Source organism: Ovis canadensis, chromosome 7, assembly GCF_042477335.2.
Source record: "Ovis canadensis isolate MfBH-ARS-UI-01 breed Bighorn chromosome 7, ARS-UI_OviCan_v2, whole genome shotgun sequence".
Classification (NCBI taxonomy): Eukaryota; Metazoa; Chordata; class Mammalia; order Artiodactyla; family Bovidae; genus Ovis; species Ovis canadensis.
Window position 1 is genome coordinate 97,225,191 of NC_091251.1, and position 27,965 is coordinate 97,253,155.

General features: G+C 46.6%; 1 protein-coding gene across 2 annotated transcripts; it reads left to right on the forward strand.

Moving 5' to 3' along the window:
- The first annotated feature begins 14,662 nt into the window (after window positions 1-14,662).
- On the forward strand, window positions 14,663-27,493 carry LOC138443205 (ergosterol biosynthetic protein 28 homolog). 2 transcript variants are annotated; one of them, XR_011258026.1, is made up of 6 exons: window positions 14,663-15,153; window positions 16,594-16,757; window positions 19,111-19,201; window positions 22,324-22,442; window positions 22,569-23,909; window positions 26,052-27,493. XR_011258026.1 is itself a non-coding variant. In XM_069595199.1 (5 exons), the coding sequence occupies exons 2-5, from the start codon at window positions 16,625-16,627 to the stop codon at window positions 22,646-22,648; spliced, it is 423 nt and encodes a 140-aa protein (XP_069451300.1). In that variant the 5' UTR covers window positions 14,663-15,153; window positions 16,594-16,624; the 3' UTR covers window positions 22,649-27,493. The 2 variants fall into 2 exon arrangements, 1 of the variants encoding a protein (XP_069451300.1); XM_069595199.1 differs by having other exon boundaries at window positions 22,569-27,493.
- The last annotated feature ends 472 nt before the right edge of the window (window positions 27,494-27,965 follow it).

The following is a 27,965-nucleotide window of genomic DNA, read 5'->3' on the forward strand; positions in this document are numbered from 1 at the left end:
TGGGAGAATTTTTAAATCCCTGTGGCAGTCGCGTCCAGTTCAGCTGTCCATTGATCCCCTCTTCCAGGTCGGACCACTCAAAGGCGAAAAGCTCCTGGCTCTTGGGCGCCAGGGATAGACTAAAGAAAGCGTCTTTTAGATCTAGGACCATATACCAGTGATGATCTGGTGGGAGCGAGCTCAAGAGGTTGTATGGGTTTGGCACCGTAGGATGAATATCTAGAACTCGGCGGTTAACTTCCCGCAGGTCCTGTACTGGCTGATAGTCATGAGAATTTGGTTTTTTAACAGGGAGCAGGGGAGTGTTCCACACCGACTGACAGGGTCTCAAGATTTTCTGGGCTAGGAGCCTGCGGATATGGGGGGTGATTCCCTATCGGGCCTCTAAGGTCATAGGATATTATCTGACTCGGACAGGATCAGCCCCTGGCTTGAGATCTATATATAGGAGGGCGGTGCTTTGCCAAGCCGGTTCCCCCTGTCTCGGCCCACGCTTCAGGGAATTCATCTAGCCACTCCTGGATGTCCGTTTGGGGAAGGGTCGGTTTTTGGTGCAGCCGATATTCATCCTCTAATTGAATTGTCAGTACTTGAATCGGCCTGCCCGCCTGACCAAGTATTTTAGTTTCTCCTGGGAGGAAGTGAATTTGAGCTCCCATCTTGGTTAACAAGTCTCTTCCCCACAGTGGGAAGGGGCATTCTGGGATGACCATAAAGGAGTGGGATACCCGGCCCATGCCCAAATCCACCGATCTTCGGGTAGTCCATTGATATTGTTTCATCCCAGTGGCCCCCTGCACCCATGAAGTCTTTCTGGCCAGTTTCCCTTGGGGCTCCAGCAAAACTGAATATTGAGCCCCTGTGTTGACAAGGAAGTCAACTGGGGTCCCCTCCACTCTTAGGGTTACCCTGGGTTCGGGGAGGGGCACCAAACCCCATCTCCCCTAGTCGCTCAGTTTATCGACGGCCAGGATAGGGGTCTTTTGTGGTCCCTTCTTTTTCTTAGGGCATTCTTTGGACCAGTGTCCTTCCTCCTTACAATAGGCGCATTGGTTCTTTCCTAATGCTGGTAGCGTACGGGGGTGGCTCTTACCTTCAGCCACTAGGCGGCGCAGCTGGCGCTCCCTTTCTCCCGAATCAGGAACTGTTGCCACTAGCAGGATGCGAGCCATATTGCGGGTCTGGCGGTCTGCTGCCTTAGCTTGTTTTTCCTCAGGGGTCTCTCGAATATTGTAGACCCTTTCTGCCACTGTTACTAAATCCTGGATACTCTTTTACCCAGGCGTTCTAGTTTTTGTAACTTTTTCCTGATGTCTGGAGCCGCCCGGTTGACAAAATACATTATCAAAGCAGCCTGAGTGCCTTCTGCTTCTGGGTCCATGGGGATGTATTGCCTAAAGGCCTCCATCAGCCTTTCCAGATAAGTGGCTGGACTCTCAGTGGGGCCTCGTTGAACATTTCCTACTCTAGCTAGGTTAGTGGGTTTCCATGCAGCTGCCTTGAGCACCCCCCCAACAGAGTCTGGCTGTAGACCCGGAGCCTCTCCTTACCTTGTGCCATATTGTAATTCCAGTCAGGTTGCGATAAAGGAAAAGAGGCGTTAATTTCATCTATATTAGTGGTGGGTTCTCCATTTGCCCCTGGGACCCTTTTACGGGCCTCATTCTGTATTCTCTCTCTCTCTTCCATGATGAAGAGAATCTGGAGCAGCTGTTGACAGTCGTCCCAGGTGGGCTTATGCGTAAAAAGCACAGTTTCTAGAAGGTTAGTTAGATCTCTAGGGTTATCTGAGAACTTAGCATTCTGTGACCTCCAGTTATATAGGTCACTGGTAGAGAAGGGCCAGTATTGATGAGGTTGGTTCCCTTCCTCGTTGGGGGGACTGGCCACTTGTAAAGGGAGGGCAACAGTTGAGTCTACTGGCCCCGCCGGAGACATGGCTTGCCTATGGCGAGTATTTTGTGTGGGCCCCCCTTCTGATGCGTCGGCCCTAGGTGGAAGGATAGCAGGGGCCCGCAGTGGCTCGAGGGGTTGGTAAGGGGGTGGGAAGAGTTCTTCCTCTGTTCCCCCTTGTAAAATGGGGTACAGCGGCGCCATTGGTTCAGGTTCCTTGGGCTCTTTCAGGTTCTTTCCTACACATGTCACCAGCACCTGCGCGGTGGAGAATCCCTGTTGAGGCAAGAAAGGTTTTACCCATGGAGGGGGGCGCAATAGGAGATCTTCCCACACTATGACATAGGGAACTTGGTCAGGGTGTCCGCTCCGTGGTCGAAAGATGATGTCTCGGACTCGGTACACGGTTTCCAAGTCAAAGGTGCCCTCTGTGGGCCATCCCACATAGAAGGTTGGCCATTCTGCGCTGTAAAAAGTGATTAATTTGTCTTCCTTAATTTCCACACTGAGGTCATGTGCGCACATCTTGACCTCCTTAAAATGGTCAGTGATCAGGGATAGAGGGGTAGGGTTATATTGACTTTGCCCCGTCGTTCCTAGATCAGTCAGATGTTGGTAAATTAACACAGACAGTACAGATAGCCACACAGACAGACAGAGAGACAGAAGATACAGACCTCTGAGAGTCCAGAGGCAAAACTGAAAGTAAGACGACGCCTTCAGCCATTCTGCGAGAGCGACCCGCTATCGTCTACAGAGAAGAGGGGCACTCCGTCCCCTCCGAAGGGGCCGAGGATGTCTCCCAATGACCCGTACCGGTGACCCGCCAGTGTGTCAGCCTGAATCGTATACCGGCTTCAGAAAATAGGCCTTATCAGAAACAAAGAGACAGAGAAGAGCTTACCGGCTGCGGATAACTCTCGGGATTGGTTTCCCTGCGGGGCTGATGGGAGATCCTGGACGAGCCCCCAAATGTTATGCCCAAGTCGCGAAATCTCCCAATGACCACCAGGGAGCCGATATCCAATGCAAAAGCAAGAGAGTTTTGATTACCAAGCTCGAGCTGGGGCTCCCACCGTTATCGACGCAGAGGCTAAGGAGACGAGCCCTGAACTCTGGGTTACATTGCTTATATAGGGTATTCGCTCATGAAAAATTCAAGAAACGTGAGTTTCTGGGTTGGGAGACGTCTAATTGGTTACCTTCTGTGGAAGGGTTAGGTATTGGGTTCTGATTGGTCTTCATTCCCGGGCTGGCCACAGGTTCTGATTGGTTCCCATTTCCTGGGCTTAATTTGAATTTCCCGGGCAGGTCATAAGTCCTGAACGTAAAGTCAGGAGATCCTGATCTGGGATCTGATTGGCTCACAGGTGGTGGGGTGAGGGTCAGGGGATTTCCAAAGACTCTTTCCTCAGAACTCTAAAATGGAGACTCTCTCTCTCTCTCTCTCTTTTTTTTTTTTTTTTTTGCAAAATGGAGTGGCTTAGGCTCCTCAAACTTATTTGTTCTTTCATGGCTGTAAAAGTGTACTTTCTAATATGTCCTGGTTTCTGGTGTAAATGAAAATTTAAAGTCTCAATTTTCAGTTTCCTAATCATTTTAATTAGCAGTGGCCACAGGACTGGAAAAGGTCAGTTTTCATTCCAATCCCAAAGAAAGGCAATACCAAAGAATGCTCAAACTACCACACAATTGCACTCATCTCACATGCTAGTAAAGTAATGTTTAAAATTCTCCAAGCCAGGCTTCAGCAATACGTGAACTATGAACTTCCAGATGGTCAAGCTGGTTTTAGAAAAGGCAGAGGAACAAATTGCCAAGATCCTCTGGATCATGGAAAAAGCAAGCAAATTCTAAAAAAACATCTATTTCTGTTTTATTGACTATGTCAAAGCCTTTGACTGTGTGGATCACAATAAACTGTGGAAAATTCTTCAAGAGATAGGAATACCAGACCACCTGACCTGTCTCTTGAGCTGTATGCGGGTCAGGAAACAACAGTTAGAATTGGACATGGAGCAACAAACTGTTTCCAATAGGAAAAGGAGTACATCAAGGCTGTATATTGTTACCTTGCTTCTTTAACTTATATGCAGAGTTCAGTTAAGTTCAGTTCAGTCGCTCAGTCGTGTCCGACTCTTTGCAACCCCATGAATCGCAGCACGCCAGGCCTCCCTGTCCATCACAATCTCTTGGAGATCACTCAGACTCACGTCCATTGAGTCCGTGATGCCATCCAGCCATCTCATCCTCTGTCGTCCCCTTCTCCTCCTGCCCCCAATCCCTCCCAGCATCAGAGTTTTTTCCAGTGAGTCAACTCTTCACATAAGGTGGCCAAAGTACTGGAGTTTCAGCTTTAGCATCATTCCCTCCAAAGAAATCCCAGGGCTGATCTCCTTCAGAATGGACTGGTTGGATCTCCTTGAAGTCTGAGGGACTCTCAAGAGTCTTCTCCAACACCACAGTTCAAAAGCATCAATTCTTGGGCGCTCAGCCTTCTTCACAGTCCAACTCTCACATCCATACATGACCACTGGAAAAACCATAGCCTTGACTAGACGGACCTTAGTCAGCAAAGTAATGTCTCTGCTTTTGAATATACTATCTAGGTTGGTCATATCTTTTCTTCCAAGGAGTAAGGTCTTTTAATTTCATGGCTGCAGTCACCATCTGCAGTGATTTTGGAGCCCCCCAAAATAAAGTCTGACACTGTTTCTACTGTTTCCCTATCTATTTCCCATGAAGTGATGGGACCAGAAGCCATGATTTTCATTTTCTGAATGTTGAGCTTTAAGCCAACTTTTTCACTCTCTACTTTCACTTTCATCAAGAGGCTTTTTAGCTCCTCTTCACTTTCTGTCATAAGGGTGGTGTCATCTACATATCTGAGGTGATTGATATTTCTCCCGGCAATCTTGATTCCAGCTTGTGTTTCTTCCAGTCCAGTGTTTCTCATGATGTACTCTGCGTACAAGTTAAATAAGCAAGGTGACAATATATAGCCTTGACGTACTCCTTTTCCTATTTGGAACCAGTCTGTTGTTCCTCCATGTCCAGTTCTAACTGTTGCTTCCTGACCTGCATACAGATTTCTCAAGAGGCAGGTCAGGTAGTCTGGTATTCCCATCTCTTTCAGAATTTTCCAGTTTATTGTGATCCACACAGTCAAAGGCTTTGGCATAGCCAATAAAGTAGAAATAGATGTTTTTCTGGAACTCTTGCTTTTTCCATGATCCAGCGGATGTTGGAAATTTAATCTCTGGTTCCTCTGCCTTTTCTAAAACCAGCTTGAACATCAGCAAGTTCATGGTTCACGGTTCCCTTATGATTATACAGTGGAAGTGAGAAATAGATTTAAGGGCCTAGATCTGATAGATAGAGTGCCTGATGAACTATGGAATGAGGTTCATGACTTTGTACAGGAGACAGGGATCAAGACCATCCCCATGGAAAAGAAATGCAAAAAAGCAAAATGGCTGTCTGGGGAGGCCATACAAATAGCTGTGAAAAGAAGAGAAGTGAAAAGCAAAGGACAAAAAGAGAGATATAAGTATCTGAATGCAGAGTTCCAAAGAATAGCAAGGAGAGATGAGAAAGCCTTCCTCAGTGATCAATGCAAATAAATAGAGGGAAACAACAGAATGGGAAAGACTAGAGATCTCTTCCAGAAAATTAGAGATACCAAGGGGACAGTTCATGCAAAGATGGGCTTGATAAAGGATAGAAATGGTAGGGACCTAACAGAAGCAGAAGATATTAAGAAGAGGTGGCAAGAATACACAGAAGAACTGTACAAAAAAGATCTTCACAACCCAGATAATCACGATGGTGTGATCACTAATCTAGAGCTAGACATCCTGGAATGTGAAGTCAAGTGGGCCTTAGAAAGCATCGCTATGAACAAAGCTAGTGGAGGTGATGGAATTCCAGTTGAGCTGTTTCAAATCCTGAAAGATGATACTGTGAAAGTGCTGCGCTCAATATGCCAGCAAATTTGGAAAACTCAGTAGTGGCCACAGGACTGGAAAAGGTCCGTTTTCATTCCAATCCCAAAGAAAGGCAATGCCAAAGAATGCTCAAACTACCGCACAATTGCACTCATCTCACATGCTAGTAAAGTAATGCTCAAAATTCTCCAAGCCAGGCTTCAGCAATACATGAACAGTGAACTTCCTGATGTTCAAGCTGGTTTTTAGAATGGCTTCAGGTATGTAATAAAGCTCAGGCTCTCAGGTCTCATTGCAAAAATTCATTGAGAGTCTAAGCAATAGATAAGGGGTAGACTTGTTAAGACTCAGAGAGAAGAGCCCACTCTACAGGGTACTGGCCATGGAATGTGGCCTGGTGAGGTTTTGCGAGCAGGGTGAATTCATATGCTAATGATTGACAGGATCATCCCAGCCATTGGGGAACCACCCACTCCTCCATCTTTTGACAGTGACTTGGAGCTGTCCTGCCACCTCTGGGTGTGTCTGTTGGCTTATAGATTGGAGATTAAGGTTTACTTGAATTTGACTTGTCATCTTGGACCCAATTGATTTTCATTGGTTTACATTATACCCATGTGCTATGCCATTCTTTCAAAGGTTGTGCTCTGCCCCCTTCCCTTCTGTTTCATGCTCTTTTCCTGAGCCCCATCCAGACCCACAAGGTTGCCTCTACAATCTTCTGGGGAGACAACCAGAAAATAGCTGGCCTTGGGAGGGAAATACTCTATAATATCCAACCCCCTAATCCTACCCAGTACTGGTCACACTGGAGATCTTGGGGACGCCCAACTCCAGTCTGGGGGTCCCAGGAAGTCATCACGCCTTGACCTGTCTAGGGATCTTGTCCTCGAAAGTTTGTCACGTCTCAACCTGCTCAGGGATCCGCTAGTCCCAGGGGTCCCAGGAGGTTGTCACGTCTCGACCTGCCCAGGGATTCGATCTCTAGGAGGCTGTCACGCCTCAGCCTGCCTGGGGATCTGCACCCTGACCCGGGGACGCCTGGCTCTCAGGTTGCAACAGTTCTGGGTAGGATAAGCTTCAAAAAGACTCACCCCAAAGGAAGTCCACCCATAAAACCGAAAGAGGTCTTTTTCTTTCCTCCCTGTCATGACTGTCTTTCAGATGGGAAATAACCAATCCACTTCCTGGCAGACGCCCTTTAGATGCATCCTTGATAACTGGAAGCTGTTCGACCCTCTAGCTCTAAGGAAAAGTCGCTTGAAATTCTTCTGTGCCACTGTGTGGCCACAGTATCCACTGGGGGACGAGGAACACTGGCCTGAGGGTGGGACTTTAAGTTACAATACCATCCTGCAAGTAGAATTATTCTGCAAAAGACAAGGGAAATGGACAGAGATCCCCTATGTCCAAATTTTCTTCCAACTAAGAGATATGAAGGAACTCTGTCTTAAGTATGGGATTGTTGTACGCCCTAAAAGTGAGCCCACTAGGTGCTAGGAGCCAGCGTGGAGAACCCCGCCCATGGCAAAGGTCATGAGGAAGAGACCTGATGGGCAAAGGCGAGATGAGGACTCAAGGGACCCCCTGGACCCGCTCGAGCATCTACCCTCAAACCAGAATCTGTTTGTCTTTCACCAACTCTTCCGACATTAACAGGGGGCTATCTCTGACCACCTTTCTCTGGAAAGAGTTAACTTAGGGCTCTAGTTGATAAATCTCCTGGGCATGAAGGGAGTGTTTCAAACCCCCTGTTAGCATTCTAGCTTACTTGGCAGGTTTATCCAGACTCTTGCAACATTGTTGAGCCTATGCTTGCTGCCAAGTTCTCACATCCCTTATCCATTGTGTTCCTGGGAGTGCATATAGTCAGGATGTAGAAGAAACAAGTAATAGCCTTAGCATTAGCAGCATTAGACTTTGAGTTAATAAGTTCTTTCTTTGCTGTAACCCACTGAATCTTTGCTCCATAAAAATGTAACTCTGTACTTTAAGGGTGACGCAGGCTAGAAATTTAAGAAACACTTTAAGGGAAAATTATTGTTCTGGCTGACCAACCTTTATCAAAAAGAGGTCATAAAATATCAACAGGCCTCGGGGACATAAGATAATGTACAAAAAATAAGACTCTTGCAGGAAGGAACCTGATATCGATAAAAGTTAATACTGATGGAACATTGAGTTGACTCTGCATTTTTCACCTTGCTGTATGTACAACTCAGGATATAAGAGCCCTCTCTGAAAATAAAGTGAGGGGCCTCGCTCACTGAAGCTTGGTCACCCCGTGTCATTCTTTCCTTATCTCTTTCTCTATCTTTCTTCATTTGCTGATGTCGTCCATCCTGAGGATATCCCTGGACTCTGCTGAGGCTGGACCTCGGTAACTAGGCAAATGGTGTTAGTCATAGGCAACTAAGAAAAGGAACCCCCTCATGAAGGCTCACCTCCCACAGCTCCCGAGTTGCCTGGTGCTCCTTCCTTGCATCCAAACGTGCCCCCATATCGGGAGCACCCCCTCCATAAAAGCCAGCTCGAGTATGTCCCTTAGTTGAAACTGGAGGAGAATTCAGACCATGCGGGGTCCATAAGCCCTTCTCCCTCTTAGAACTAAGACAGATCACACAAGACCTGAGAAGCTATACAGATGACCCAGGCAAATATATTCATACATTCCAACATATTACCTTGGCCTTTGACTTGACATGGAAAGACATCATGGTCATACTTAGTCCAACTTTATCTGACCCTGAACATACTAGGGTCTTAAAGGAAGCCCAGAGGTATGCAACAGGGCTTCACATGTCCTGCGATAGATACCCAGTAGGGGAAACTGCAGCCCCCTCCTCCGATCCTAATTGGAATTATAATGACCCGGAACACATCTGGGAAAGAGATCATTTTCTAATCTGTGTGAAGGCAGGACTGAAAGCAGCCCAACCAAAAGTAATTAGCTACGCCCGGGTCTCAGCAATAACTCAGGAGCCCAATGAGAACCCCACTGCCTTTCTGGAAAGGCTAAAAGAGGCACTCCAAAAGTTTACCAATCTGGACTTAGACTCTTACGAGGGCCAGGCTGATTTTAAAGGACAAATTCCTGTCTCAATGTGCATCAGATATCAGAATTAAGTTACAACAGCTACAATAGCAGGACCCTGCTGCCTCTTTAGATGAGATGGTCCAGACAGCCACCAATACCTTTTATAACAGAGAACAGGAAAAGGAGGCCAAGGCCCAGGAGAGGGAGAGAAAGAAAGAGACAAGGCATGCCCAGATGCTGGCCGCCCTCTAGAGAAGCCCTATGGCAAATCCCGAGTCCTTGAAGGACAAGGCATGAGACAAATGCCTGATCTGTAGACAGGTGGGGCATTGGGCCAAAGAGTGTCCAAACTGTGATAAGTCTCCTAGAACAGCTTGCCACAAATACCATCAATTGGGAGAATGGGTGGCACTCTGCCCTCAGGACCCAAGAGCCTCAAGGTCAAGCATCAAGCCTACCCTCACAATGGTTCAAGAGGACTGAAGCAGCCCACTCCAGCCAGCCTGCCTGTCACAGATAACCATCATGGGGCTGGAGCCAAGGGTGCAACTGGATGTGGCAGGTAGGTCCAAGAATTTCTTGGTTGACAAAGGAGCTACCTACTCTGTCTTGATCTCCTACTCCGGAGACTTCTCCTCCCAAACCTGTACCATTTTGGGTGCTACAGGAAAAACAACTACTAAAAGATTCACCCGAGCTCTTCTTTGTTGCTGGGATGGACAAGTAGTTTCCCACCAGTTTCTGGTGGTCCCTGAGTGTCCTACTCCCTTATTGGGAAGAGATATACTCACTAAGCTGGGGACCACCCTCGTGATGGGAAGTTTTTCAGCCCCTAGAGCTCTACAGCTCCTGGTTACTACTGAAGAACCCATTACACCTTCAATAGAGAGGGACCAAAAACTATGGGAGGACTAAATTAACCCCCAGTTGTGGGACCAGGGGATTCCTGGATGAGCCCACCAAGCTGAACCAGTCATCATTATCTTCCAAGATCCCACTTGGTTTCCTAACTGGAAAAAATACCCTCTCAAAAGAGAGGCTCAGGAGGGACTACAGCCTTTAATAAATAAATCCCTTGCTTGTGGGCTATGGTCCCCAGCAGTTCGCCATGTAACACCCCGATCCTCTCAGTAAAGAAAAAATACGGAAGCTGCTGCATGGTTCAAGATCTCTGGATCATAAATGAAGCTGTAGTCCCCCCTCCATCCCACAGTACCCAATCCCTAAGTAATCTTGGGAGAAATCCCACCCAGTGCCAAGTGATTTACAGTCTTGGATCTCAAAGATGCATTTTTCTGCATACCACTGGCTAAAGAATCCCAATATCTTTTTGCGTTTGAGTGGGAGGCCCCAGGAGGAAAACACAAACAGATGACTTGGACAGTATTACCTCAGGGCTTCAGAGATAGCCCCCACCAGTTTGGACAGGCCATTAGCCGGGATCTCCTAGATCTGGACCTGGGACCTAATGGGAAAATATTACAATACGTAGATGACCTACTAATCTGCTCTCTAGATTAAAAAAACAGTGCCCAACAACATGCAATTCAGGTTCTAAACTTCTTGGCAGAAAGGGAATATAAAGTCTCCCATGCTAAGGCACAGATGGTGGAGACAAAGGTCACTTACTTGGGAGTTCAGATTACACACGGGTCCAGGAGGCTGTCCTCTGATCAGGTACAAGGAATCCTCCAGTTGCCCTCCCCCACGACTCGAAAACGATTGCGAGCTTTCCTGGGGCTACCTGGATATTGTAAAATCTGGATACCCAACTATGGTCTAATTGCCCAACCCTTATATGAAAGCTTAAAGGGACAAGATGATTCAATCCCACTGAAGTGGGGAACGCCTCAAAAGAAGGCAGAGGCTACACTAAAACGGGCTTTAACTCAGGCACCTGCCTTGAGGTTGCCAGACCCAGAAAAAGCATTCCAACTTTATGTCCATGAAAGAGAGGGAATAGCCTTGGGTGTGTTAACTCAAAGGCTGGAATCTGAGCCCCAGCCTGTAGTTTACTTATCCAAAAAGCTCGATCCAACTACCTGAGGCTGGCCCCCTGCCTTCGAAATCTTGCAGCTATTGCAATCATGATAGAAGATGCTTTAAAACTCTCCTTTGGGGGCAAACTAACTATTTTTACCAGCCACCAAGTAAAACAACTCCTAAATGGGAGAGGCCATTTATGGATGTCTGATCAAAGAATCCTCAGATATCAAGTAATGCTGATGGAAAACCCAGGCCTCACTATATCCCCTTGTGAGGTTCTTAACCCAGCCACCCTCCTGCCTACCCCCGAAGGCTCTCTCCCCTTTCATTCTTGTCTAGAAACCTTGGACCACTGGACAAAACCCCGAGAGGGATTGTCAGAAGATCCTCTGACCAATCCTGAGGAAATCTGGTATACTGATGGAAGCAGCTTTGTCTTGGATGGAAAAAGAAGAGCCGGGTATGCAGTAGTTTCCAATTTTGAGACCACAGAGGCTAAGCCTCTGCCACCAGGTACTTCAGCCCAATTAGCTGAGCTCATAGCCCTGACTCGAGCTTTAGAGCTGGGAAAAGGAAAGAGAGTAGCCATTTACACGGATTCCAAGTATGCCTTTCTGGTGCTACATGCACATGCGGCTATTTGGAAAGAAAGGGGCCACTTGACCACCCGAGGATCACCAATCAAATATGGTGATCAGATCCTTAGACTCTTGGAGGCAGACCATCTGCCCACTGAGGTTTCAGTCTCCCACTGTAAAGGACACCAAAAAGGAAGCACAGAAGTGGCACAAGGGAACCAAGCAGCTGATCAAGCAGCTAGGAGAGCAGCGTTACAGAACTATGACCTAATAGGGGTTGGCACCTTAGTTCCACAGACTAATTTGCCAGAAACTCCTTCATATACTGAAGGTGAGACTCTTAAAGCTAAGAGCGAGGGCTTTCAAGAAGATCATATCAGGTGGTTCCAAAAGGAGGGACTCCTTTTTCTGCCTGGGAACCTCCAATGGAAGTAGGTTAACTCCTTACATGCCACTATTCATTTAGGAGAAAAGGCCCTCCAAAGATTACTAGAAAAGTCCTTCAGTGGAACAGGCTTCCAAACTACTATAAGACAGGTGGTCTCTTGTCCCACTTGCCAATTAAACAACCCCCAAGGAGCTCGAAGACCCCACCTGGCCCAGCCCGTCCAACGACGAGGGGCCTACCCAGGAGAGGACTGGCAGATGGACTTCACCCAGATGCCAGTTTCTCAAGGGTATAAATACCTATTAGTCATGATAGATACATTCACAGGATGGATTAAAGGCTTTCCCACCCGGACTGAGAAGCCTGAGGAGGTGGTAAAAAAAAACTGCTCCATGAAATCATTCCAAGATTTGGTCTGCCAAGGTCATTACAAAGTGACAATGGGACATCATTTACTTCTAAGGTCTCCCAAGGGGTCTCGAAAGCATTGGACATTACTTACTATCTCTATTGTGCCTGGAGGCCTCAATCTTCAGGAAAAATAAAAAGAGCCCAATTCTTAAAATCAGCGATAAAAAAGATAACCCAGGAGACCTCCCTGGGATGGAAGGAGGCTTTACCAATAGCTCTCCACATTGCCCATAAGGAACAGCTTGGTCTTAGTCCTTATGAGATGCTATATGGGAGACCTTTTGTTTATGTCAATGACCTCTTCCTAGATCCAGAGGTTCAGACCCTCCAGTCTTATACCATGGCCATTGGGCAATTCCAACAGGATATACGCTTGTGGGGTATGAACCAGGACCCAAAAGATTCTAAGGAGTCACCACTATATGCCCCAGGGACTCAAGTCCTAATTAAAGTCTGGAAAGATGGGTCCCCAAAGGCTCAACTCCAGCCCACATGGAAGGCCCCTACCCTGTAATACTTTCTACCCCCTCAGCAGTCAAGGTACCAGGACATGACACCTGGATTCACTACTCACGAGTCAAGCTGTGGAAGAAAACAGGACACTCAATACACCTGTGAGCCCCTGGGAGATCTCAGATACCTGTTCAGGACTACCAATGTGTGCCATTCTAATGAACACCCCCAAAATCTGGTTTCTGGACATAAGATTTCTCAGAATATCTCTAAATAGCCAACACAGCTTGGTAGAGATAGTACTCCAAAACAGACAGGAGATAGATCTTCTGACCCTTGAACAAGGAGGGACTTGAGCCATCCTGACGATGTGAATTTAAAATTGACTAATAACCCTACTAGTCCTTGTTATGCCATATTGATGCTGCTTATGATTGCTCCATGTATTAACAATTGTCTAATCTGTTTTGTCTCTGCCCAGGTCAACAAGCTACACCATGCAGTGCCAGTTCAACAAAGATGTAAAACTACAGCCGACCACGGAAAATATCACACACCCTTAGATGGACACTGCTACAGGGGAGGCCCAATACCCCTCGCCGTCCCAGTTCAGCAGGAAGTAGCCAGAAAGACCTCAATGCCCCTATTCCCAAAGAATTGGGCCTCCCATCTCTTGCGGGGGGAATGTTAGGTAGGTAGAATAGGGAAAAGGAGTCCAAAATGGCGGTGGCTACAAGACAAGGAAGGGAAAAGCCCGCGGAAATAGAACAAAAGAAGGTCTGAGGACCAGAGTGAGGACCTCAGGTAAAACTAACAACACTCCTGGCTGGCCCAATTTACATAGGACAGGCCCAGGGAGAGATAAACACACAAAAAGAGGAGCCAAAGCTAGCTTGCTCTCTCTCTCTCTCTCTCTCCCCCTATCTCCCTCTCTCTCTCCCCTCCACGCGCTGGGGCGCTCTTCTCCTTGTGTCTTTGGGTCGACGTGCCCTCACGCCTTGAAGAAGTATCTTCCTGCCACTGAGCTGTAACACTGATTTGTCTAAGAGCTATAACATGGTCCATTTGAGACCTGAGAGCTATAACACGGTCTATCCAAGACCTGAGAGCTGTGACACACCAAGGGGGCTCTAGTGTCCGTCACTCCAAATCTTTGTTGTGAAGAGACAAAGAATCGAGGAACATACACTCGCGTGACACCATGAAGTGATGGACCAGATGCCATGGTCTTATTCTGCTGAATCAAGGTTATAAATGGCTGGGGGGAGGGGAACCTTCCCTCCAAATACTCTCAAAAATTATTCTCCCTTGTTGAAAATCACAAACTAGGATCTGAATATCAAATTGACATTAAAATTAGCCTATTGCTAATTAAAATACTTTAATAAAGAAAAGGTACATTTCATTGTGTTTGAGGATGGACTAGACATAATAGATAAGAAAATGTTTGAATGACCATAATCCTATTACTCAAAGATGAGCATTCGATCTTTCCAAACCTTATTTTTCTATGCATTAACATATGTGATAACGTAAATAGGGGGCGAGGAAAGCCAGTTCCGACAAGGATCCCTACACATGTTCAGCGAAATGGGCAGTATGGAACAATCTCAAGGTTTTCTTCCGAATATCCCCAACAGGATTTCGCAGATAGGGAAATCCCTTAAATTAATAACAAACTAAACCTCCAAGCGATGAAGGGATGCCAACCTGTCCTAGGCTGCGAGCTGGGCGGGAAGAGACAGGGCGTTCGCAAGATTGAGGACACTCTCCCCAGGAGTGTCCTCACCCTAAAAGGATCAGGCTCTCAGACCCACCCACGGCTCACCCCCATCCCAGGGAGGTCCTCGGATGCTGCCCACGGAAAGGACGCGGGGAGCCGCAGCCGCTGCGATTCAGCCCAGCGCGCCCGGAAGCCGACAGCTGTTCCCGGACAAGGAGAGGGAAGTGCAGCGGCCGGCGCCCGCCGGGACTCGGGGCGCCCCTCTCTCCGGGGAGGAGGGCGCGGGCGCAGGCCTTTACCCGCTTCATCTTCCCATCGCTCTGGACGGGCAGGCAGGGACAGCGCTCGGCACCTCCCTCCCTCCTCCTTCACCGGCCGGTCTTCAGAGAAGTCTTGAATTCTTTTATCCGCTCTTTTCCCCGCCGTCCAAAAAAGATTGACTCCGAACCCGGAGTTGTTCTGCTGCACTCAACAGGAGAGTTCACTGCAAGGGCCGAGTGCTGGGGTTGACGCTTGGGCAGCTGCAACCGCTGATTCGCAGTAAAGGGGTCCAAGACCCGTGACTTCCAGCAGAACGAAAACAGCCAATCAGAACGAGGACAGACAGATACAACCCAATCTAGGAGCCAGGCTGAGAGCGGGGGCGGGAACAAGGGCTGAGGTAGACTCAGGTCTGGAGCTGTGCTGGGGCAGTTTCTTTGCTGCTGCTGCTTCTGTGCTGAGAGGACTCTAGCCAGGTAGGGTGTATGTGCGGGGGAGAGGTAGGTATCTGTGTGTCTTCTAATGGAGAGGATCCGCACAGCCTGGAAAAATGGAGATGGGATAGAAGGAAGATACCCGGGAGGCAACCTTGTAGGGAGAAAAGAGATTTCAGAGACCAAGAGCAGCGGGAGCTGGGAAAAGGAAGAAAGCTTGTGGGTACAGAGTGAGTGAATCGATGAACGAATGAGTGGCCACTCTGAGCCTGGCACAATGCGAGGAAGCTCTGCTTCCTAAGGTAATTCTTATAATAATCCTTGGAATAGGTAATTTTAATCTCCATTTTGCAGGTAAGGAAACTTAAGCTGTAAAGTGTGAATTACTTGCCCATGGTCACACAGCTACTGAACAGTGAGACCAGGAAAGGAACCACTGACTCCCGACTCTACTAAACACCACACCTTTCCTGGCCTGGGTCGGGGCAAAATTGGGGAATACAGGCTGGATTCTCTCAGAGGCCCTCAAAAGCGTTGAGGAAGCCGTGCTGAGGGACTGGCAGGGCAATTTGGGAGAGAGCTCTGGCTCTGCCTCACCAGCTATCTTCTGGAGTTTCCGAGAGCTTCTGTGAAATGGGCATAAGTTCTGTCAAAGAGGGAGGCCATCCATGCAGGTTTTCTGACCCTGAGAGCTTAAGTCTCCTACTGAGGGAGGGAGAGAAATCAAGGAGGAGGGGAGGAGAGGGGAGTGTGTGTGTCTTGGCCCATGCTGGAACTGCAAAGTAGAGAAAACTTAAAGCGTGTAAATATTTCCCTCAAGCCATACATGCCACTCAGACGTGCAAGACTTCTCTGTGCTGGGAAGGATTGATCAGCAGTAGCCAGGCAGGTGTCTGTTACCTTTGAGGTACTTGCAGTACAAAAGAATGACGTGAAGCACCAGGTTAGAAGGAAAGATCCCAGGGGTCTGATTCAGCCAAGAGAAGAGAGTTCTGCTTTAGGCTAATATTTTGGAGAAATCCCTTAGCCGGAAATAAGCATGGTGCTACTTGTTGCACAGTATACTGTTGACTCGCCATTAGTATGATGAAATATTGAGACCAATTTCCAGAAATCGTTCATTAGAGTCCATTTTATTTCTTGGTAGTGATGTTTGGACACCTCCCTCTCCTCTGTTTCCTTTCTTTCCATTTTTTTCTACAGGGTCTGTCATTTCCACCCACTGCATTATTTAGCCTTTTTTTTTTCATTACTTTTGTCAGCACACTTTGAGTTAAGGTAGATATTCAAAGACAAAGTGCCAACCCTATGAAGGGGGCATGAAGGTAGACAAGCCTCCAGCATTTGGGAGAGGAGTTTATGAAATGGCTGATGAAGTAAGATTAGTACCGCCCTCATGAATAGGACACAGGTTAACTACAGAGCTTATGGTTGAAGCACATTAACCATCTGTGTCTCCTGCCCTTTGCTTTTGTTTCCAAGGCAAAAAGCCCTCTCAGGCTGGAGGGGAGCCATGAGCCGATTCCTGAACGTGTTACGAATCTGGCTGGTGATGACATCCATCATAGCCTCGGGTCACTCGCTGCAGAGCTTCCGAGACCACACCTTTCTCTATGAAAAGCTCTATACCAGCAAGCCAGACCTGGGTAAGAAGGCAAAGACCTGCATCCTTTGTGGGAGTGGCCTAAATGATGGTCCCCAGACCGGGCTGTACATCACAATAACTGCAAAAAACTAAAACCAAACAAAGCACAGGGGGCCAATTCCCTGTCCAGACCTAATTACTGAATCTTTCACCCCCTGGATGTGTCACAGGAAGTTCTTTTTAGAAACTTCCCAGGTGATTCTGATTTTGCCTAAGCTAGTGATCCTAAGCCACTATGTGGTGGATAACAATTGGTCCATTTTGCCCGCAAGCTTCCCTGAATACCTTTCCCTTCATTTTACACTGCCCTTGGCAGCTGGTCTGTACAAATACCATTACAAGGACATGTGAGGAAACAGACTTCTGATGACTCTGATACCTGATGAGGAAATCATGAAGAAGGTTTTCCTGTTGCTTCCTTCAAAAATCAGGTCATGTGGCATATGGTTTATACCCTACATTGCCTATGGAGAATTACTAATCCAAGGTCTTCTCAAACCATGACACAGATCCTGAAAAGATACCAAAATCCCTCCAGGTTGGTTTCCCACATGAACTTCCACAGGCCCACGATGGCTTTCCCCAGCGTCCTGAGCCTCTCTGCTGGAGAGTGGTTGCACATTTCAGCTTGCGCTTCCTTCCTTTGATACGTGGGGTGGCTTGAGCTGCAGCACCATTTCATAGTAGCGACAATTCTGTCACATTTATAGGTAACCCAGATTCAGGCTCTGACCTAGTTCACATTTCTGCAGCATCTGGGTATAAAATGAAAGTAAGAAGGCTAAGGCTCACTTTGAACAAAGCTCAAGTATAATAGGCTTAGAGAACCTGGAAAAGTGGGTGGAATAATTCCACTTTTCGCCCTCCAGTGCTGTCCTCCAGTGGTCCAGGAACTCTGTATAGATTCACAGGGTTTTTGAGGTCATCTGTCCTAGCCCTTTGAATTTAAAATTGAGACAGAAAAGCCCAGAGGTTATGTGATTTGTCAAAGGGCATATAGGTGAGCAGAACTGTGTGTGTGCGCCTCTGCAGGCCTGCACGCACACACAGCTTGGAAATAGGTCCCTCGTGACCTCCTGGGACTTTGCTGGTGATAGCAGGAGCCTGGAGCATCCAGTAGAAGAATTGCACCTGATGCCTACTCTGGTTAGCATTACTGAGATACTCCATTTTCAGTTCTCACTCATAAAGAGATGTATAGAAATAGAAAACAAATTTCTTGTCGTTTCATCAGAAGCGCTATCAAAATGCTTTATATAGAATGTAAAAAGAAAAAAAAAAAGAATCTAGCTCTCCAGGACTAACCGCTATATTTTAGTTTGGGATATTTTTCTCAAAATGACTACCATCTAAAGATCTTTGGGGTTGTGAATTTAGTGTTGCTGTCTGGTTTTCCAAAGGCTGGAAAATCCTTAAAGGAAAATCCTGAAAGACATTTCGGTTGTGAGTCTTGTCCCTTAAAATTTCTCTTGCTCAGGAGACCAGGAAAGGAAGTGTCCTTGCTTTTCGCCGTAGATCAATACTGGTGCATTAAAATCAACACGGCAAGGCTTTCAAAAATACCAGGGGTGTCCTGGGCCCACCTCCATAGTATATGACTTAACTGATCTGGTATCCAGGTCTTGGTAATTTTACAAAATTTCGTTAGTTGAGTCTAATAAATGCCCAGGGTCAAGAAGCACTGTTATGATGGACTATGATTTAAACACTCTGGACAAGATATTTAACACAGCAGTGCCAGAATGAAGCTAGCAAGAGCAGAGTAGCCCCTGCTAATACGGAGCTTTGTTCCCTTCCCACAAGCACAGGAAACCAGCCTCGTTAGGGCTTCGTTCACATGATATAGATCTGAATTCAGGAGATCCAGGGACCTGGGTCTCTTAAAGACCAGGTGTGGGTGTCTAGACAGGGCTCAGTATTTCTGTGTTCTCTCCTGTATCAGCCTCACTGAAAGTCTAACCTCCTAGGCATCTTGCATTGACAGACTGCTTGCCACCGTGTTCCCCCACACTTATCCTGATTCAGACTCACTTGCTTCACCAACACCAGAGCAGATTCCAGGCAGACCGGTAAACCACTAACCCAGGAATAACTGCCAAAGTGGGCTGTTTGTTAGGTTTCTACTCTTGGAATTCGCCCATCCAACTGTAGGCATTTGAAAAGGAGGTGAACCCGTTTTCCTTCTGGAATTCTTTCCATTCCTTCTAGTTCCCACGTGCAGCATCAGAGCCTGTACTTTGCCCAGCCAAGGGGATTGCAGGCTCAGCTCTCTGACTCCTCCAGTGAAGCTGGAGGAGTTTGGAGGGAACCCTGACTCACCCTTCTCAACACTCCTGCTTGTTTCTGCTGCACAGTGAATGGCCTCCAAGCTCGGACCTTTGGACTCTGGACACTGCTCTCATCAGTGGTTCGCTGCCTCTGCGCCATCGACATTCACAACAAAACGTATGTAAGGGAGGGAACAGCACCAGTCTCCCTGTGTTGGCAATGGGTGCTGAGCAGAGCCATTGTGTTCCTCCCTCGATGACTTGTTTATCCTTAAAATCAACAAGGCAAGGCTTTTGAAAATACCAGGGGTGTCCTGGGCCCACCTCCATAGTATATGATTTAACTGTTCTGATATCCAGGTCTTGGTAATTTGATAAAACTTCTTCAGTTGATTCTAATAAATGCCCAGATTCAAGAAGCACTATTATGATGGACTATGATACCATCATATGGACTATGATTTGATATAGTAACCTAGAATGTGAAGATAAAAGATTACTAGGTACCATTCCTTCCAGGGCTAGAAAACATCACAGGCCTGAAGGTTTTTAAGCTTAAAAATCTTTGAAATGGACACAGCAAACTGGTTATGTTGTGATCCAGTGGCCTGCATCACATCCCTCTACTTCTTTACTAACGTGTCAGCCTTTCTTCTCCTAAAGAGGTAGTGTGCTCGCTGTTTTTAGAGAGGCCATGGCATGCCTTATTCTCACATTCTTCCCTGAGAGGCAGGGATGAACAGAAATCACGATCCGTGACATCATGAGCCCACTAGGAAGTGGTTGTGTGTTTACACAGAGACATGAAGGGAGGGTCACAGAGAACCGAGGACTCCTCTGTATTCTGCCTCTTCAGAGCACTCACACAGACTGCATGCGTGCACACTCATGTGCGTGCACGCTCATGTGCGTGCACGCTCATGTGCGTGCACGCTCATGTGCGTGCACGCTCATGTGCGTGCACGCTCATGTGCGTGCACGCTCATGTGCGTGCACGCTCATGTGCGTGCACGCTCATGTCCAACTCTTTGCAACTCCATGGACTGTAGCCCACCAGGTTCCTCTGTCCATGGTATTTTCCAGGCAAGAATACTGGAGCGGGTTGCCATTTCCTACTCCAGGGAGTCTTCCTGACCCAGGGATGGATCAAACCTACATCTCTTGAGTTCCTGCATTGGCAGGCAGATTCTTTACCTCTTTGCCCTCTGGAAAGCCCTCATACAGACTAGTATGGAACAATAGCTAGCAATCACAGCCTCTGGGCTAGATAGTGTTGTAATCTGAACTGGCCGTTGGAGGGGGCTCAATGGAGGGGGCTCAAGCTTTCTTTCCGACAGCAATCATCTCCCCAATCAAGGTGGAAACTGCTCAGGTCCCCAAGTGAAGCCACCAAAAGAGCTTCATACTAAAGTTTTTTTGTGTTAGCCAGACTCTCAGCACTGGGGCAAGAGAGGAGATGGTGCTATTTTTTGAGGCTCTGTTATTGTACCAGATGCTTCCCCATGACACTGATTAAGTCTCCTCCTAGTAGCCCTGGGAAGCAGTGATTTTTGGTGCTGATTCTGTAGATCTGCATATTAGAGACTCAATTCATTTAAATTGAGGAAGACCAGGACATGTGGGATTTGAGGGCTATTAGTACTGTGATCGCTTCAACTTTATTTTTTCCTATTTTTGAACCTGACACTATGGTTTACTTGTTCTAGATTGACATATATTTTTGGAAGCAGCATGGTTTAGTGGAAACACTCTGAGGCCCAAGAAGGAAAACTGGAAAATAGGCTCTGGTCTCATTTCTATTGGTAACTAGGTTTGAAGCAGCAGGTTTATTATAGACCTTCTCTGCATCCCAATCCCTTCATGTATAAAATGAGACTTGTGTATCCTCTCAGGGTGACTGGGAGGGAGTAAGGACTGCATAATCATTTTAACGACCTTTACCATGATGAAGAATTACTGACAAGTAGAAGGGGTATATATTTTTTTTGTTGTGCTTTGAGGATGAGCCGAGACAGCTGAGACTTATCTTTACCTCTCTTACCCATTCATTACCCCTTCACCCAATGCAGGACAGCCGGAAATGCTGATTTCTATTTCCAAGTTTTTTTTTAAGCCTGGGATTTTAGTCCATGTGCTTCTGATATGCTCTCTGATTCTATCCCCTCCCTAACCAGAAACTTGAAATCAATTCCCAGCTATTCTTACTTTCTGAGACAGTCTGTATTCTGCCCATTTAGGATTTTTCTAAAAAAAACCTACTTTCACTTTAAAAAAAATCAACCCTTACATACATGTTTACTAAGTATGTAAAAATATGCACAGGAATGATAAAAATCAACTTTAAGATATTAGTTCCTTCTGGGAAGAAGGGAGGCAGGAGAATGGGATCAAGGTGGAAAAATGATCCAGAGGAAGCTTTAACTGAATTCTGTAATATTTTCTTAGGAAAAAAGTATCTGAAGCAAGCATGTCAAGATACTGAGTTTTGATAAGTAGGGATAAATTATATTATGCATAGGGATAAATTTTATTATGTATGATTTTTTGTATGTTTGAAGTACTTCATAATTTTCAAATTTATGATTAAATAAATTTGATTAATTAAATAAATTAATTATTATATAGTTTTTTAAAAAGATACCAGCAATCTAAGTGGTCCATCATCCTATAACTTCTGTCTTCTCCACCTCCTTGTCAAAACTGAGGAACAAGTTCTCTTCCTGTGAGGATGTCACTGTGTTCTCCATCGGACCCTTTTGCTAGGTTAAGATGCAAAATATCTTAAGATGCAGTCCATGTTGCAAAAGCACCTAAAAGCCCCAGAAATGCCCTTACCACCCATTCTTCGTTCATGCCCTTCATTCGGTGGCATCCATCAGATGAGCACTGACTAGCCCCTGGCCAGACACGTGCAAAGCGGGCTAGGACTAGAGTCAAGAGAATTTGAGTAAATAGAATACATAAGTGTGACTGATCCAAAATTGTCTACACTACGTAGAACTGCCATCCGTGAAACTCTGCTTTGCTATCACTGGCTTTACCACCTTGCTAAGACTTGCAAAGCCACTCTGGATGGCTTGTTCATTCTCCTCTCGATTTAGCAGTTGAAGGCTCCAGTTTTGCCCTAGGCGTGAATAAAACTGATGTGATCAAGCAGCCAGGTCTTTCACAGGGCCAAGTCTCCTTTTTCTTTAGCTATAGTCATTTCCTGGGTTTCGATTTGTGTGTTTCAAGTCTGACCACTTCCTCTGCACTTAAGAAGCTGAACCTTCCGTCCTGTTTCTGTCTGCTCCCCTGTAGGCTCTACTACGTCACGCTCTGGACCTTCTTCATTGTCGTGGGGCACATACTGTTTGAGCTGTTTGTATTTGGAACCATAGCTCCCACAATTAACGTCATGGCACCCTTCATGGTGGCAAGTAAGCATTGAATGACCCTGGAACTCCCACAGGAGCCATCCCTGCCGTCAGGACCAGCCTTATACAAGCATTATAAGAAAGCATGGTGCTTATGTCAGCCACTAATCTTGTCTGTCTGTATTTAAGGTATCTCAATCCTGGGCATGCTAGTGGGACTCCAGCACCTAGAAGCAGAACCAGGATCCAGACAAAAGAAGAGAAACTGAGGCCAACATCCCCACATCCAAGATGTCATCTCCCGCCTTTGCTCGCCTCTTCCCTCTCTATGCTCTTCAGTTTCATTTCTGCTCCATCATCCACTTATAGCCTTTCACATTTGGGTTTTTCTTTCTTTAATTAAAAAACTTTTAAGATATTACATGCATACAGAAGGTCAGTGCCATTTAAATGTATGTAAAGAATCATTTTAGAATGAGTGCTCTGTACCTCCATCCAAATCAAGAAACTGCTGGGATATCTGAAGCCCACTGTGTGCCCGTCTCCCACACAGAGCCTCTTCCAGGACCACTTTTCCAGCTTTCTGCTTTTTCCTTTTATTTTTAAGTGTCGAATTGACTTGTGTGGTGGTAACACACAAACTGTGAAACATGAAGCTGCTGCCTTGCCCAAAGCATGGCCACCAAGGGCTGCCTTGAGGGGTTGTCCACTCAGGTTGGGCTTCTCTCTGCTGCAGGACCCAAGACTCTGAACCATCCACGGAACAAGCAGTTCTTCCAAGAAGGGCTCCCCAGCCAGTGAGCATGGCCCCTGTCCTTGTGCCTACAGGTGGATCAGGGTTGGAAGTGTCTGGGCTATTTTTAGACTCTCCAGTAAGCTACATTTGTGTAACGAGATTTGTGATAAATACAGAAACCTTCTGCTCTGATCAGTCCCGGTACTTTGGCTGCCCCTAAGCCCAGAGTGCCCCTGCCCTCCTCTGAGGCCTAGCAGAGGAAGATCCCAGCTTTCTGCAGATCAAATACACCATAATGAGTAGGACAGCGCAAGACCCAGGTAAACCTGGCTGCCTTTCGTCTCTTGTTCAGTTCTCATGAAGTCAATCTTCCTCCTCTCTGTCCCCACCTTCCAAATTCTGAGCACACAACTGAACATCCAGAACCCTCTCTTGTTTTCTTCACAAAGAAGAAACAGGTTCTTGAGAAAGCAGAACTGGACAACATGGAAGAAACAGCTGTATGAGCATGGAAAGAGCACTGGAGCCCAAGGACAAGGCGCTGGAGCAGACGGCTGCCATCCAGACACAGCCCTGAGCCCCTCCACACTGGCAGAACCCTCACCCACAGAGTATAGATGCGAAAACCCATTCGCTACTTCAGCGACTGTTTACTGAACACTTACTCCATGCCAGACACTTGGGAAGGAAACATGAACGACCCAGGCAATGTCCCTATAGTCAAGAAACAGACTGTCAACAAGCCCGCACCTGAAAGAACGACCCCAGGCAGTGCTAAGACTCTAGAAAACCAGGTACCGTGATTCGGAAGAGGAGGGAGGTACAGAAACTAGATCACTGGGAAAAGCCTCTCTGAGGAGGTGGGATCTGAGCTGAGTCACAGACATCATGTGTCTTCATATGTGAGGCAGTATCTAGGGCAGACCTAGCTGCACTTAGTCTTGTTCAAGGACTAAGGTCACTGAACTACAGAATGGTGACGTTCCTCAGTGGAAGGTAGGAGTTGCAAAGGGAGCAGGGGGCTTGTGAAGGGCCTTCCCAACCAGTTAAGGCTCTTCAGGTGAAAGGAACAAAGTCTTCCTTAAACTAGCTGAAGCGATGAAGGTAACAGTGGCTGACAAAACTGAACAGAGGATTGTAGGCTTCAGGAATGGTTTGATCAGGACTCCGTTCCATTTCTCTGGAGTTCTTTTGACTCTGCCCTCCTGCGTTGGCTTTATCCACAGGCTGGCTTCCTTTATGGTACCAAAAGTGGTTATAGCAATTCCAGGCCTCATGTCCCCTCCTCGAAAAAGAGCTCCGTGGTACAAACTATCTTTCCCTTATCAGCCATTGTAGGAGGCAGTAAGAAAAGCAGTGATTTTACAGAGAGTTAATGTTGGGGTGGCGGTCTGCAGGGAGCCCACCTCAGAAAAGAATGAATGAAAGCAAAAGACATATGGATCTCCTTGGCGTGCCTCGAGGAAGTGTGATTCCTGATAAATAAAGGCAAGATCCCGGAGGAGCTACAGATGATACAGGGTATTTGGCAGATACTCTGGCTATTCGGTTTCTCAAACAGCCCAGGCTTGGCCCCTTCCCAGGTGATTTAAAGTGGAATCCTACTGTTGTTCGTCCGCCTAAGGATTGCTGACAGATAGGATCAGAGTGCCCCAGACGCAGTCCGCTCGCTAGAGAAGAAATGTCCAGGAAAGCGATGACTGCAGCCCATTCTCGTAACGCACATAAGGTGAATGCCTTACGAAGGGGAGAGTGACAGGAAGGGGAGCAATCCAGAGCTGCAGGAAACAGCACTGGGTTCCGGCCCAGTCTGCTGCATGACTGCTGTGCTTGTAGAGCAGACACGCCAGCTACCCTGGGAGATAAGCCAGAAACCACAGTGGGCTCCTGGCAGCAGGCACCCTCGGGTGGCGCTGTCCTCGCTTGGCAGCAGGCACACTGTTCTCGAGTGGACGCTGTGTGGAAAGCAGTCCTAGTCCCGTGTTAGGCACTGAGTTGCAGTCCCCAGATAGGCCAGGTGTAACCTCTGCAGCCTCATTTTAAAAATAACCCAGTCGATGGCACCGTCTATGCAGCAGAGGACCACCTCTCATGGTATGGAGCCCCCACCCCTCCTTCCCATTCCCACCCCCAAAGCCGTCTCTGCCCCAACAGATGACAAGGCAGACCACATGGAGAATCTATCGCTGCCTTGATCATCTGATATTAACAAGTAGAAAATGACTAATTCTGTTTTTAAGATGAAGCAATGGTTTCAGCAAGCATTCTGCTTATGCATTTTAAGGGACTGAAGAGTAAACACTTTGGCCTCATCAAAAAGTGGAAAACCATCACTGTCCACTTCCCTCCCAGCCCTAGCTCGGGCCTCCCACCAGAAGTTCGACTTTTCTTATGTGCAGAGGACCTGTGCACACAGACACAGACACCGCGGGCTCGCCTCGGGTCCTGGCCCAAGCACCGCTGCCACGCAGTCAACTCCAAGGCGCTGAGGCCGAGGCAGTGGGCACAACTAAACAGCACAGGTGTCTTGATTACAGAGCTCAGGGCACAGGAGAACTGGCACAAACGTCTTATTTTCAGGCAGTTGTCCCCAAGCGGTTGAGTACAGCCAGATGCAGGCAAGGCAGGAGTGGTCAGCTTGGGCTGGTTGAAAGGAGTCCCTTTAAATTCAGGGTATCTGAGAAAGGATTGTTGCTGGAGAAGGGGTGAGGAGAGGGTTTGGGGCTGCAAACACTGTCCCCACCAGAGGTGGACAGGGTTATCTAACCCAGCAGACCCAAGGCCCATTCAAGGGCCACCTCTTCTTTTCTTTCATCTCTCAGGAGACCCTTGGAGTTCTCAGGGCAATGATCCAGGTGAGTTTGCAATTTCCGCAATAAACACTTCTGATTTGTAGGGGAAAGAGGATGCAGGTTTTCTTGTTTTTTGCTTTTTAGCTCTAGGTAAAGTAGACTCGGTGTTCTAACAGTGGATCACCAGGAGTAAAGAGGAGTAAATGTCACATACAGGTGCATTGAAATAACCGAGTTCATCTGAGACACTTGGACTCCCAGTAACGCCTGGATTGCTGGCTGAGATTGCCATCTTGGATCTTTCCATCACGGGTAGCTCCAGGGATGAACAGAAAACTGACTGTCATTGAACAACTCAGATTCATGGTCAGTAGACCTCTAACAGCAGCTATTGGAATCAGCCAACCAAAGCTGGCTAGCAGGAGAAAGTTCATCTCCAGAGAATTCGCCAGAGTCTGCTTCCCAGGGAATCCAACCTGTGACAGCTTATGCCAGATATGTTTCATAACAGCAAACACTAAGAGATCTGGAAGGTGGCTCACCCATCACTTGGATGGCAATAAAGACCCCATCAGTGGTACCTGGGGTGCAGATATCTCCAGGCAAAAGACAATACATAAAGTCTAAATTTAGAACATGATGAAAGTGGTTTATGAACAGCAATGCAAAATAATGTAAAACAAGAGTTTATGAAAGACAGACAAGAAAATTGAAGATCCACCTATAGTTTTTAAAACGACCCCTCCAATGAAGCAAATATAGTATCTTCATGAAAGGGAATGGAATAAGTTTACAGAAGAACCTAGAATATAGAGATTAGAATCATATTCTTCTAAACATAGAAACTGTGGTTATTTTGACTTGCTAATGCTAGAAGAAACTGCCACTCAGAAATACCAGCAATAGTAGAGAAGATGCTCATTTGGAGTTTATTTTGACCATAATTTAAAAGTGACAGGATCTTGTGAAAAAGTGTGCCATTCTGGAAAGTTTTATGGGAAATGAAAGCCATAGTACAAGGAATTGTAACTATACGTAATAGACTAAGAATTCAGAGTCCCATGGTTCAGTGGAAACTGTTGGGGTACACTTCTCAGCCCTCTCCTGCAATCTCTCCATTCTTCCTTCCATAATGAAGTAGCTCTGTTTTAAATCATCATTTATCAGCCTTAACCTAAAGAGTCCTTAATATACAACTAAACCCCCAAACATTCATTTGAGATTCAGTCTCCCATCTTCAGCTGCTTTCTGTAGTTGTTTCAAGTGTTGACAAGTGTGTGGATGTTGGAATCTGAAATAACAAGATTCAAATCCCAGGTCTGCAATATGTCAACGGTGCCACCCTGGGCTAGTGAGTTACTTTCTCCCTAAACCTAGGTTTCTTATTCTGAAAATGGCAGTTATATAAATATCAAAAGTTTTATATTATTGATGAAATGATACATGGAAAAGAACTGTGTGAATATCTAGGACATGGTATCTACTCTTTAATTCATTAAATATGCTTCTATTGCCTGGATCATTCTCTTATTCTACTGTTTCCATAAATAATTTTGAGTATTAAATTGCTTGAAATATTGTGAAAATGGTTTGATTTAAGCTGGCTTAATTTTCTTAACTTGCTTCTATAATCCTTTAGTTTCCTTGCCAATTAATCACAAAGGTTGCAGCAGTAATCAGAGGTTAAAGCGTCCGCCTCCAATGCGGAAGACCCGGGTTGATCCCTGGGTCAGGAAGATCCCCTGGAGAAGGAAATGGCAATGCACTCCAGTATTCTTGCCTGGAGAATCCCATGGATGGAGAAGCCTAGTAGGTTACAGTCCACGGGGTCACAAAGAGTCGGACACGACTGAGCAACTTCACCTTAGAGGGGTGGAGAGAACTAGATGAGTACAAGTGTTTATCTAGGATAGACAAAAGAATTAGGTAAAAGATTAGATATTAGGGTGAGGGAAAGTGGAGTGAATAGGAAAGAATATAACCTAAGGAATTCCACTGTTTAAGTGAAGTAAAGTGAAGTCGCTCAGTCGTATCCAACTCTTTGTGACCCCATGCACT